At 43.4% G+C, this 13541-nt stretch overlaps 1 protein-coding gene across 1 annotated transcript in view; it reads right to left on the bottom strand.

Moving 5' to 3' along the window:
• The window catches only part of Vps50 (vacuolar protein sorting 50), a 243954-nt gene that overhangs the window by 217306 nt on the left and 13107 nt on the right, over positions 1-13541 (bottom strand). Inside the window, exons 4-5 of the mRNA XM_037429998.2 lie at positions 9016-9087; positions 1665-1789 (exon numbers count right to left, since the gene is read on the bottom strand). Of these exons, the coding sequence (XP_037285895.1) occupies positions 1665-1789; positions 9016-9087 (197 nt within the window). The remainder of the gene's footprint in view (positions 1-1664; positions 1790-9015; positions 9088-13541) is intronic.

Here is a 13541-nt window from a genome sequence, read left to right as displayed (position 1 = left end):
TGAAGAGGCAGAATAACTCTGCTTACCATACCCTAAACTTCCCATGTCTGTACACATACAATTACAGTATAATATCACTAAGCTATAATTGCAAATAGAGTAAAGCTCTATCTAATCAACCATTCCAATCTGACACTCTTTGTTTTGGACAACTGTGGTGTGCAAAACTTGCACCACACAGTAAAACAACAACACTTGTGTTTGCACCATTTTGTATGTGCATGAAGGAGTCCTGTTGAGTGCAGCTTCATTAGGGCTCGCCAACTAGCACATCAAAACAACTCAACATGAGCAAGATCATTTGCGTCAGCACCGATGTCTAGCCACGGTTGCTCCAATGCCGTAGTGGAGAGTGCCATACATTTCTGCCTGCAAAAAGTCATCAAATGTATGTAATCATCTTGAGGCAAGTTCTTATACTGGCTATAGTGTGAGCCATTTTATATTGTCCCAATTACCGCAGTAATGCTTTCTTAAGGTTGGGGGTCCCGCTCCGGTGCCAACCTTAAAGAAGCATTTTAGGCATTATTTGCTGACGCACTGTGCTCGCTGCGCTCAATGAATAATTCTGAACTGAGCGAATTCAAAAAGCTTACGATCTCTACTTTACAATGACACCTGGTGTTATTGCCTGGTCTCAAGCGTTGCATAATAGCAACAAAGTGTTCTTGTTAGTATTTTTTTTGTATAATCCTCCGTTCTACTGCGAGTACGGCGAAACTGTTCAACATAACAGGGCCAAATTTGTGCCTTTAGATGAAGTGCTATTCAAGGCTCCTATGAAGATACATTGCATATAAATCAATTAGTCATTTACTTAAGCTCCAATATAAATGAGCAAAAATTGAAAGTTCGTGTGTGAATATCTTTTTTCTCTCAATACATAAACATAATATTTAGTGGCTATGTAGATTAGAATAGACTTACTTTCCTCATGAAGTTCCTTTGTGCACTGATGAAAACTTGACGAATTATTATAATGTCAATGCAGCAGTTTATGGTTCTACTTGGTCTGCATTACCAATGACATGAAAAACCTATACAAGCTGAAGCTCTGAACTCCTATATAATGAAGCAGCAGGCCCTTCTCTAGAATTATATGAAGAGAAAATTATTTTATTTTTAGTAGAGAACCTAGGAGACAGCAGCAAGTTTAGGTGATTTTTCTGCCGGCCAGTTTCATAGAAAGTGGCTTTTTTTTCCCTTTTAGACACTAATTCAGAACGAGTATTGCGCATTAGTAAATGCATACTGCGTCTCCTATCGGCGTCACGAATGCAGTTTTTTCACGATCCCTGGGGTCGACTTCATTTTGCCATTATCCGCTTTTTAAGTCCATGGAAGAGAAGTAACGTGTGTTTCGAAACCTGTCGATCGAATCATCTATGCGGGGAAGTGGGTACACGTCATTTTTTGTAACCTGACTTGTGCTCACTCAATGAACCACCCAGTGGTTGAAACCGAAATATTTTAATCTCACAGGTGTTTTTCGGGTGGAGTGCCATCTATAAACTGAAAATTAAGTTGTTTTATGTGAGTAGCAACGTTTGTCAAATGTGGCGCCACCATTTTCAAGCTGCGGCTGTGGGGCAGTCAAACCAGCGCCCAAATGTGTAGCTACACAACAGCACAGGCCAGCACTGTGAACAGAACCAACAGCTTACTTGCGACCTCGAATGCACACAGAGCAGGCTTCGTCAAGGCTGTCCTGCAGCTCGGTGACACGCTGCAGCTCCAGTGTGTACCACGACTGGTTCTGCAGAATCAGGTCGGACACCCGCTTGGACACCTGCATAAGCGTTAGTAGCACGACATACCATCAGGATACAGAGCCCACCTTTGTGGCAACACTAAGCTTGCATAACAGAGATCACTAATCAGAGTGAAACTACTATATTTGTAGTTTTTTTGTTGCTGTTGTTACTTGTTGGAAAACTCAACACTATTGTTGCACTACCTGCATCCAATGTTGTCTGCCCACAAGTATCAGCAAAAAATATGAATTTATGCCCAGCTCAGGTGCACACAGCCATGATTACACAGCAAAACACTTGACAAACAACATTCTGCTACCTTATAGCCTGTCTGCTCTAGAAGACAGCCTCATTTGATGCTAGGATCTTTTTTTTTTCTTTTATCTGCAGATCGCACATAAAACATACCAGTGCACTCTGCTTCTGGGTGCACTGGTCATCAAGTATTTCAGGGTGACGGAGTTTTGCTTTTTCACTTTTCAACACCGCCTTTTCGTCACCTGCGCGCGAAGAGAGATTGAGTTATTAGAACGCAACTGAAAAATGATCGCTATTTGTTAGAAAAAACACAATTTTTGGGTTTCAGCGAGGCTCAGCATTCGATATAGCAGGTGTGTGTTGTGCAGGAGTTAGATATACGTGTGCACCAGCCCCATGCCACTTCATGGGAAATTCAAGGGGATTTCTCAACAGTTTGATATATTTCGAATCGACTGTATGTAAAAAATAGCCTCACTGATTTCTTTGATAGAAGGTATGGCCGCACGTGCACAGGCTATTGCGTAGCTCTATGAGCTTTCCTGTAGCATTCAACACAGGGTGAGAGTGCACAAGATGAGGATACGGAAGAGGCCTGAGACGTATGCAGTGCTTGTGTGTGTCAAGCCTCTTCCCTGTTCTCTTCTTATGCAATTTCACGCTGTATCATATCAAACCAACAAGCCCAAACAGCTAGGCCAGTGTAGAATCCACTTCTCAGTTTTAGAGATGAAATGTTCAAGACAGCCGTTCCAGCTTAGCTACCAATGGATCGTACTTGGTTCTTTCTTTGTATCCCAATCTGAGCAGATCAGCATGGTGCATGTTACCAAGGATTTGCTTGTGGCCTTGGAATGATGCAAATTAAAAATGAAATAATGAAGGCCCTCCCAGCAAATGAACAAACGAACATCCAAAAAACGAAGCGCGTTGTCCTTTTCCTGTTTAAGTGCAAGCTATACATTTACATTTTGGGCGTTCAAGCAGTCCAAGAAGCATTGGATGTCTTGCTTTTCTAAAATGCAGGAAGCAGTCATCGATGTATCAGTAAAATACTTTCGGTGCCAAAGTGAACATTTCCAGGACCTTTCGTTCCAAAGCTTCCATTACTACATAAGCCGTGATGACTGATACTGACGCTCGCATCGCCGTACCATACTATTGCTGGTAAATGATGCCACCGTACAAAAACTACGTGTTGCTGAGACGAAACCGCAGCAGCTCGACAACTTTAGGCATGTCACAGGGGCTGCAACTAGGAAGACTACTGTCAGCTTTTAGGGCTTCGTCACATGTGGTTACTGCCAAAACAACTACAACACATTTAGAAAGTGACACGACGTTGAACCAGACCATAGAATTGTTTTCTTCACTCAGTGTGATGTCCTTTACCTTGAAAACAAGCGCAGGTTAATTTTCTATGTGTGTCGAGGTCTTACCAGCTAGAAAACTCAATCAAGCAATCAATCAATCAATCAATCAATCAATCAATCAATCAATCAATCAATCAAGTCTTTATTTCAGCTTGTACACACAAACTGGGGATGCGAGAAAAAAGCAGCGAATTTAACGCCGCTTGATGGGCCTCGCCATCCATACATGTCAGCAGTAGGCACAAAGCAAAAGACAATCACTGCACGGAAGGTTCATACAAAACACTATGCATTTACAAAACAAATAATGAACACTTGGTGAATGTAGCCCGATAGTAGGTAAGGCAGTGATGTGGTGAAGTCGACAATAGGTCGACGTGGAACGCCAAGCTTATGGACTTTAAACATGTCATACATTGCAGAGGCTGAACTGTTAGTGCAGAGCACACCAGTGTGGCGAGGAGGAAAATTTAAACAACCTGGCAGCTTTGTTTGTAGTCTTTGTGTGGGGTCATAAGTTAGAGCAGCATATGTGCAATGGTCTCCGAGAAGGGCCAGTACCATTTTCTTGTAGTAGTCGGTCTTGTTCAACAAGTAGTAGCATTTCCTTTGTCGGAGGCTAGAATGGTGACGCTGGTGCTACTCCGTAGGTTCCAAATGGGTTGCTTTTCTCCTACAGACGAATGCATCCTTGCACCATATTTCTGCGAAACCAACAACGCCCCAATAGTGCAGCTGCGAGCTCCTTCTCGTACTTTTGAGGGAAGTTGACTGAATGCATGTGCTACCGCACAGACCACATCTCTTAGCCTTAATAGTGCTTCCGTGTCAAAGTTCAGCCCATCGGGCAATAAAAAGCTCCGCTTCCTTCTCAGTCAGAGTGCTTGAAGTTTTATGTCTTGTGAAGTTCTATGGATGCCTTCCTTCGTAGTTGCAGTGAAGTTGGCATGCTGCTGCACCTCTGAAAATTATCTGGATGCTCAAGTTGCCAGCGTGCAAAAAATGTTTGACAGTTTCTGCAGCGTTTCACGGCACTGAAGAACACATACTTGCAGTAGCTTTCACTCAGCCTGATGGACAATCTGGTGGACTCATATGCAGCAACTGGTCGTTTCAATCACAGACTGCTTGGCATCAAGTCTTTCTGTTTACATGTGAAGCTGAAACCCAGGTGCTTCTTGGATGCTGCCGTTTTTGAAGTGAGCAAACAAATCTGCGTAATTTGATTTCGACGTCTTGTCCATAGGTGCTCTAGGAACGTAATCAAGAGTGTGACACTGGACACTGGAGGGACAGGCACTGAATGAGATGAAACACCGTCACTGACCAAATCAATGCCTGATGAAACTTTTGCTGAACTCTTGACTATATTTTTTTTTCTTGCAAAAAGAACAAAAAAAGGCTTCAAGTTTTTCTTTAAAAAGCAGAAAGCACAATGCACCACAGAAATGACAGCCATCCTGTGTCTACTGACCTGTTTTCAGTGACAAATCTATGTTCACAGGCATCTAGCATTTCTGCCTCCAAAGAAAATGCAACTGCCAGTGCAGATTGAACCCGCAACCTTTGAGCCAGCAGCCAACCACTATAACATGGTGGTGGCTAAACCCAGGTTGGCGACATGTAATCATTCGTTCGAGCAGACAGCAAGATGTGTGAGACTCACACAATTATTGTAGGTGAAGTTTGATTGTATTTTTATATTTATGGAGCAAGGCTTCCGAGTGCTTACTTTTTTTTAAAGCAGTCAGGGTCATTGCAAAAGCTTAAATGCTATCTCGTATGCTATGGCCGGTGAAAGTCGCAACGACATTCAGGCCCATGGGTACTGTAGCAGACGATGTGTGAGGCATGATGGAAGACGGCAATGCACTAGTTCTCACAACGACCGTTGAGTTCACATTGGAGAGCACGCATCTATGGGGAACTGCAAAACTCGATTGGTTCTAGAAAGGTTGGGCTGACATATCGACATTCGGTTTTAAAGGAGCACTAACATCAAACTTCAAGATTGAGATGTGCCCATCATTGGATCGCTTGGTGTGCATAGGTCTTCTTGGCCAAATTTGAATGGCATCCATTGAGTGGAAGTTATTTTATTTCGATGTCAAATAACGTAGAAAAGCTAAGGAGAACAAACGGAAAATAGACTGCCCTGTGACATTGACACTAGTGCTACGTGTTCGGTGTGATACATTCCACAAATATCATTCTGAGTGACAATACGCTAGCAACAATGACGTCGACGATCTGAGTGTGTTTGGACCAGACTCCCGGCCATGCCCTCCTTAATGGCTCTCCTTGCCGTGTTAAAGCATGCGTACGATTCATGGTGTCGCATCGACTGATTTGACATGTGCTCCAAAGCGCGAGTACGATTATTCAGAGTGACAACACGTGCCAGAATAACGAGGAACCGCTGCGAAGTGGGAACCTGCACATCGCGGCACAGAAAAAGCGGAAATTGCGTGACGTTTCATGACTTTCCAAGCCACGAACCTCAACGCAGCCAGTGGGTTGACTTCGTACGCGCCAATGGACAGAGAGACTGGCCGCCAGAACAGCTGCATTTGCTCGCTTCACTTTGCACTGAGCTGCCACTGGGTAAATCCTGTGTTGGTGAACGAGTTGGGTTTCACTGGCAGTATGAGGCCCCTTCTCGAGGCTGGGGCTAAAGAGAGAGGGGACGTTGAATGTTCTTTCTCCAAGGCAAGGCGTTCAGAGTACCTCTTCTTTGAATTTCTTACAACCCTGAGAACTTCAGGTGTAATAGTGAAGCTACTGGGGTCAGAGTCAAAGCGCTTACCATAAGACACAACATGGCGAATGCCATTAATGCTCTCTAGTGTCAGCCGTGCCCTGTCCTGCAGTAACCTGCAATTTTCGCTGAAGCCCTTTTCTACATCAGCATTGCCGTGGTGGATGCTAAGCAAGGCCTTCACAAGTTTACTAAGAAGCGGGTATTTGGTTGTTCCATCACACTTCTTCAAGTCAAAGGCAGCTCGCCAATATTCATCACGTAACTTAACCTAGCCGGCGGAAAACGCATGGAGGGGCTTAAGTCTACATCATCAGAGACACAGCTGGACTGCCTGCACGTGCGCTCCTAGCAGACGAAATACCAGTGTGCGTGACGTCACCATTTTTTGTGAAAGCAGCATCATCTGTGCAGCGACCTCGACATGGCCGCGAGGTAGCGCTGACAGCGCTACAATTTGGCGGGCTTTCAACCCATTTTGAAGCACGTTCAATAGCAGATATATTAATCAATATTACAGATATTAATTCGTACCTCAGATGCGTTTTAGGTCGCAAATCGCTACTAGGGGGTCGATAGCTACTCGTTGGCTCAAAAATCTTGACGTGAGTAAATTTGATGTCAGTGCTTCTTTAAGTAGAATCAGCAATCACAAGGCGAAATCAACTACAGTAAAATCTTGTTCATTGGACATCTGCAAATACAGAAAATCGAATTGTTCGAATGTGTTCTCTGGTGCCGGCCAGCACATGCATTGTTTAATAGCATATTTGGCTGCAACCTGGCTACTGTATCGAACGTATCACGTACGAACCGCGAAGTGCCGAAAATCGAAAATTTGCGATACAAAGAAGTTAAAACAATTCTTAGGGACAAACTAAACTGACATCAGTGTGAACTGTGCTGTAACCAAGGTAACGACAGTTCTGGTTAATATCAGGTTAGTACATTTCAAGTTAGCTTAGAAAAGAAGGTCTTGAGCCACAATCATATTGCGAACAATGTCATGAGTGGTGGAAATTGTGCCTTCTGAACTGCTCTCATACGTAGCAAGTTGAAGATTTACGTACCGTATATACTCGCGTAATCCTCACACTCTCATAATTCTTGCCCGCCCACATTGCCCAACAAAAATACAATCTTTTTTCTCTCGAGTAACCAACGCACTCCCGAAAATTGCAGCAGAAATGTAGTCTGCTTCTTTCAATCACTGATGACGACAGTGTGTGACAGCCTAGCGCTTAAAGGAAAGAAAAAGAAAGGAAGGAGGGAGCATGACGTTGCACAGCCAACCATGACAAGCCAACCTGTTTTGAAACCAGCTGTGTCAGCCCAACACGTGACATTTTATGCCAAGATCACTCAAGCAATGGGATTTTCAAATATTCATGGTATAGCACCAGTAGCTTTTAATTGAAGCGCACTTGTTCAGTGCAGATTGGCCAGCTCATGCAGGAGTCTAAATAACAGACCACCATCAAGACTACTAAAACCTACCACACGCTGTGACGTTTTGATCATATGTTGGGCTGGCACAGTGGGCTTCAAGTGCGTGACGTAATGTTCCCTCCTTTCTTTTTCTTTCCTCCATAGCCTAGCACCATCTCTCAAGCATCGTGCATACTACTATCAATGCACAGAGCCCTGTTCATTGATAGTGCAGTGTGCAAGCCAAGCAAAGCCAAAGTGGCAAAAAGGCATTGCGGTGAGTTGTGATAGCTCGTGTAGCATATGTTGTTGTGTCTATTCCGAGATTACGCCATGGGTCCATACGAAAGCTACACGGCTGCCTTAAATGTGAAAGGGATTGATCATAGACTAAACAGCAATAGGGCTGCTGACAGGCACTTCGTAACCGATGAGTTCTGTGTTCGCTAATAGTAACTGCTGCAGGAGCAGCTGAAACCCACCAACAAGACATGTCATGGCGGCGTTGGGCCTTTTGTGGGCACGCGCTCCTAACGCATCAAGAGTCTCTGTGCGGGGACCCTTGAGACACCATTTGCTAGTGGTTTTAGTGTCTGCATTTAAAGCTTGCTTTGTGGTTTCTAGTTTTGAGTTGTATCTTCAAAGTTTGTAGTTACTTCCTTGGGTGAGAACCTGAATTTGTGGCCACTTCGTTTTCTTTTTTGCTTTGTATCTTTACACAAAAGATTTTTCGATGTAATTCTTACCCTCACCCCCCCCCCCCCCCCACTTCCCAACCAACTTTTCATTGGTTTTCCGAACTTCCCAACTTTTCAAAAGAAGAGTGCGAGGATTATGCGAGTAAAGATACGGTATTCATCAAGAAAATGAAAATGTACTGATGTAATACAAATATGTATAGAGTTTTCCTGATACATTCGATAATTTGGAATTCGATTATACAGACTTTTTTCCCGGTCCCTTGAAACCTGATTTAACAAGCTTTTACTGTACACGTACTTGGGTAATCACTATAAAAATTGTTACCGTGAGCTTCCTTGGTCTAATATGAAGATTTATTTTGGTGAAATATAAGATCAAGTGAAATAACTAAGGCATTCCATATCCAGAAATATTTGAGTTAGCACGCCATATCTTGGCCAAGACTTTATAATTTTTAATGCCTCATAGTTATATCGTTTTTTTTTTTGCTATATCCTGAATTTTGTGGACTGACTTTCTTTTTGTCTGTATCTTTATGCAGAAAACGTAATTTTTGTGTGGGCCCTCGAACATACACACTTTAGTTAGCCTAGATTTTTGTCTGTATGAAACCTACATTTCAAAGTTGGACTGAGTAGTGAGTCGGCACTTGTCTGCCTTTTATCCATGTTTGCTGTGAGCACGCTGCCATTGAGTAATGACCTGAAAAAAAACTGCACCCCCACCCCCAACAAGTACTGACCACTGCCAGTTGTCTACGAAGAACCTTGCGCACCAACTGAATGGCAGCCAGGTCCAACTCCTCAGGCAGCTTCTGCAAAGTGGCAACAGGTGGATGCCTCTATCAGTGACATCCACAACAGCAGTGCTACAGTTCACCTTAGCCAAGTCTCAGTAGTTACTCCACTTTAATCAAAACCAGCACGTAATAAGGCCAAAGAAAGCACAAGGTATGTTAATTGTACTGCTTTTTAAGTATACTGTAGTGATTGTGGTATAGATGGGAATAAAGTAAAGAGGACAAAAAGACAAGGCACATTCAGCCGGCACCTTTGGATCCAAAGGTTCCACTTTTCCATCCTAGCAAGGGCCACTTTTCCGAGGCATACAATCATCAATGAGTCATGATGGTATTGAGCTATGAGAACTCCGCTAATACAGGGGGGCCAGGAACATTATCGCTCGATGACACCAACGCATTAGGCGATAACCTGGCAAAAATATTGCTAAGTGTGGGAGCCAACGTTCTCATTGGTTGCAGCAGCACAAGATATAAGAAGTTTCCGCACTACAGGTGATGTAAAACAGCTTTGTGCTGATCAGACATGACTAATGTGCACGAGACAATGCAGCCCAATTTTTTCTCGACTTTCTGCAGGATTACAACAATGACCTCGATGATGGCGCTGCTGGAACTAACGAGCCTTGTGGCAACTGCATCGAGGACTCAGACTATCAATAAAACTGAGGGGCAACTTATAGAATGAGAAAGTGAGGAGGCCATGCACGAGTTATGTAACATTATAATAATAAAAAAAAATCTTAACAGACGTAGCACTCGAAGTCTTAAAATTGAGTCACCAATTTAAAACAAAAAGTGTGACCACTATGATCATCATTTATTTATTACACATGGGGGGAGCATACACAAGAAAAAAGGAACGTTCAAACAGCAATTAATTCTTTGTACTGTCCATCCCATCGGGAATTGTTACAGGAAGTGCATATTTGACATTTACAATATAAAATACAAGGAGAAACGTCCAGTTACATGGAAAGAAGATATTAGCAGTTAACAAGGTAAACAAGGAAACCATAGTAATAATACATACTAATACAAAAAAATAAAAGGTGGCAAAGAGGCATACAAAAAGAGAAAACTGAAGTAAGAATACGATCATATAAAAGTGAAAATAAAACGAAGTGACAATGTAAATAAAATGGTGTGGTGCGTGTCAGATGAACAGACTTGTAGGTACAGTATATACCGGGTGTTCAAAATTAAGCTTTATGATTTTTTTAAAATTAGGCGCTCGAAGGCACGTGAGAACCACTTGTGCAAATAAGTTAAGCGGCCAGGGGGACAGAAAGTTAGATGATAATTATCGCTGTCAGCAGCCCAATTAACTAAAATTTAATAATTAACTTTTTACTGGCTGCGGTAAGTTGGCATGTTTATATTGAAAAAATGTAGGCAGTGGTGTTTGTACACAGTTTCAGTTGGAAGATTTTTTCTAGCACGCCTGTGTTCCGAGATATCCGGCTCCAAAGTTTAATTGTCTTTCGCACGATTACGCATGCAAGAGGGTGAGGGTCCGCGCAAAGCTCCTCCCTAAAGTGACGCATCTGTTGCGTGTGGTGTTTAGTGTGTGAAGAGGGTGGAAGCGTAGGCATAGGTGATAGCAATTACCCTTGCCCTCTTCGGCCGTCGAAATCAAAAATCGAAGAACGCTTGCAACCAGTGTCGTAACACGCAACTGCAGAGCCTCTAACGATAGTGGCAGATACCATGCCGAGATAATGGTGCGAGCGGAGAATCTGGATGCCAGTGCGCGTGCGTAATAATCACTAGAGAAGCATGCGTGGTCGTTGCCTGGGCTACGCGAATAGCGTGACTGCTGATGTCCGAGTACTGTAACTTTTATTGAAACAAGAGCAACAACTCCACCAATAATAACTGAAACAGTTTTATCCTTGCTAACGCATATTTCCTGCTGCTACATAAGCATATTTCGGTCATGCACAAATCTCATCGAAACTCTTCACCTCTCAAGACGTCAATGCCCCAAAAAGTGTTCAAAATGCCTGCCTTCGGCAGCAACGCAAAGCATGAACCGCTGTCGCGTCGACTCGATGACTCGGCGCAGTACTTCTGCAGGAATACTCGCACAGGCAGATGTTATCCTGTCCTTCATGTCATTAACATCGCTGGGCTCTGTTACGTAAACTCGATCTTTAACGTAGCCCCAAAGGAAAAAGTCGAGCGGAGAAAGGTCAGGTGATCTTGGTGGCCAAAACATCGCTCCTGCGCGCCCAATCCACTGTTGTGGAAAACGTCTGTCCAACCAGTTCTTCGCCCTGGTAGAAAAATGTGGTGGTGCTCCATCGTGCTGAAACCATACTTGGCGCAGGTCATTTAGGGAAAGACTGCAGACAAGATCATCAATGACAACACCTAATATTTCTTCTGTGTACATCTTTCCGTTCAAGTTGTCCTCAAAAAAGTGAGGTCCGATGATCCTGTCCCCGAGTATGCCGCACCACACATTCACACTCCAGCGAACTTGATGCTTGTGCTGCCTCAGCCAGTGTGGGTTTTCTTGTGCCCAATAATGGGCGTTGTGAAGATTAACACTTCCATTTCGGCAAAACCGAGCTTCATCAGTCCAAATTATTCTGTGCAAAAAGTCATTTTCTTGATCAGTTTTGATGAGGCCCCAATTGCAGAAGTCAACTCGCCTTTCAAAGTCCGCCTCATTTAGGTCCTGATGAAGGTAAACGTGATATGGATGGAACTTGTGCTTTCTTAAAACATTTGTGACTGTTCCGATGCTGCGACCGCACTGATCGGCAATCTGTCGGATGCTGAGCTCTGGCATCGAGGTTACGCACGCGACAACGTCGATTTCAAAGTCTTCATCGACGATTGCCTTCCTGGTCCGTCTCGGAAGGTGGACAGAGCCTGTTGTGCAGAAGCGTCGAAACAGGTTTGTGAAAGTGGGCCTTGTTGGAAGGGGACGGTGTGGGTGGCGAGACGCGTAAAGCTCCATTGCTAACGAAGCGTTGCCATTCATTTCAGCCATTGCAAGCACCACGTCTACTTTTACTTTGGTAGAATACCTCACGCCAGAAGCAGCCATATTAGCTCGAAAGGACTCCACGTGGATTTCCTTGGTAGACCTTCAATGCAGAGACGCTGTGCTCTAACCGGAGGCACCCTAGTGCAGGACGGTCCTGCTAACGCGTTCACAAGAAGATGTCTCAGTGTGATCTAAAGTCACGAAAAAACGTCGCGAAAAATGGTCTCCTGTTATCGCGTTCATCAGGATCATGCGTAAGGCTCATGGCGCACCGCGCTGTCACATTTTGATTTCGCCGGCCGAAGAGGGCAAGGGTAATTGCTATCACCTATGCCTACGCTTCCACCCTCTTCACACACTAAACACCACACGCAACAGATGCGTCACTTTAGGGAGGAGCTTTGCGCGGACCCTCACCCTCTTGCATGCGTAATCGTGCGAAAGACAATTAAACTTTGGAGCCGGATATCTCGGAACACAGGCGTGCTAGAAAAAATCTTCCAACTGAAACTGTGTACAAACACCACTGCCTACATTTTTTCAATATAAACATGCCAACTTACCGCAGCCAGTAAAAAGTTAATTATTAAATTTTAGTTAATTGGGCTGCTGACAGCGATAATTATCATCTAACTTTCTGTCCCCCTGGCCGCTTAACTTATTTGCACAAGTGGTTCTCACGTGCCTTCGAGCGCCTAATTTTAAAAAAATCATAAAGCTTAATTTTGAACACCCGGTATATAAAAAAATATAGATAAGTATGGCGATACAAGTATATCATCACTGGACAGCATGCAGTTGATTTTCAACCAATGATAAGAAGAAGGATAACGTAGTGCTTGTGAATACATTAGGATCTAGCCCGTTCCATTCAAGTGTCATTAAAGAAAAAATGAATGCTCATGACTTTCGGTATGAATGCTGTGTTCACGTAATGATAATGCGTGTTTGCGCCGCATTTGTTTGAAACATAAGTATTCGGAAGTGTCAATATTTATGTCTTTGTGAATTACCTGATACATTTTTATTCACACAAGCTTGGCTTGCTTTCGTAAGGTGAGGATACCGGCCTATTTTAGCTATGCTGTAGGTGAATCGTTTAGCCTATAATAATTGTAAATGCATCTTAGTGCCTTTCATTGAACTGCTTCAAGTTTGTAGATGAGTTCTTTAGTGGAAGGAAACAAAACGTTAGCATATGCTAAAGTTGATCTGACAAAGGTTTGGTATGCTAATAGTTTTGTGATAGAGAGCAGTAGTCTCATGCGTCTATTAAAAAAAAAACAAGTTTCTAGTGCAGTAGCAGTGATGTTATCTACATGGTGTCACCATCTTTAGTCATAGGTTAGTGTTAAGCCAAGGTATTTGTACTCATTAACTGCATTAAGAGTGGCGCCACCTATAGTGTAGTCAAAATCGGACGTGTGTTTCCCGTTATTGATATAACTGCTGACTTTTTAATGTCCAG

The sequence above is a fragment of the Rhipicephalus microplus genome, chromosome 1 (assembly GCF_043290135.1).
Source record: "Rhipicephalus microplus isolate Deutch F79 chromosome 1, USDA_Rmic, whole genome shotgun sequence".
In the NCBI taxonomy this organism is placed as follows: Eukaryota; Metazoa; Arthropoda; class Arachnida; order Ixodida; family Ixodidae; genus Rhipicephalus; species Rhipicephalus microplus.
Note: the sequence above shows the minus strand (reverse complement) of the source record. Positions and strands in the feature narration are given on the sequence as shown.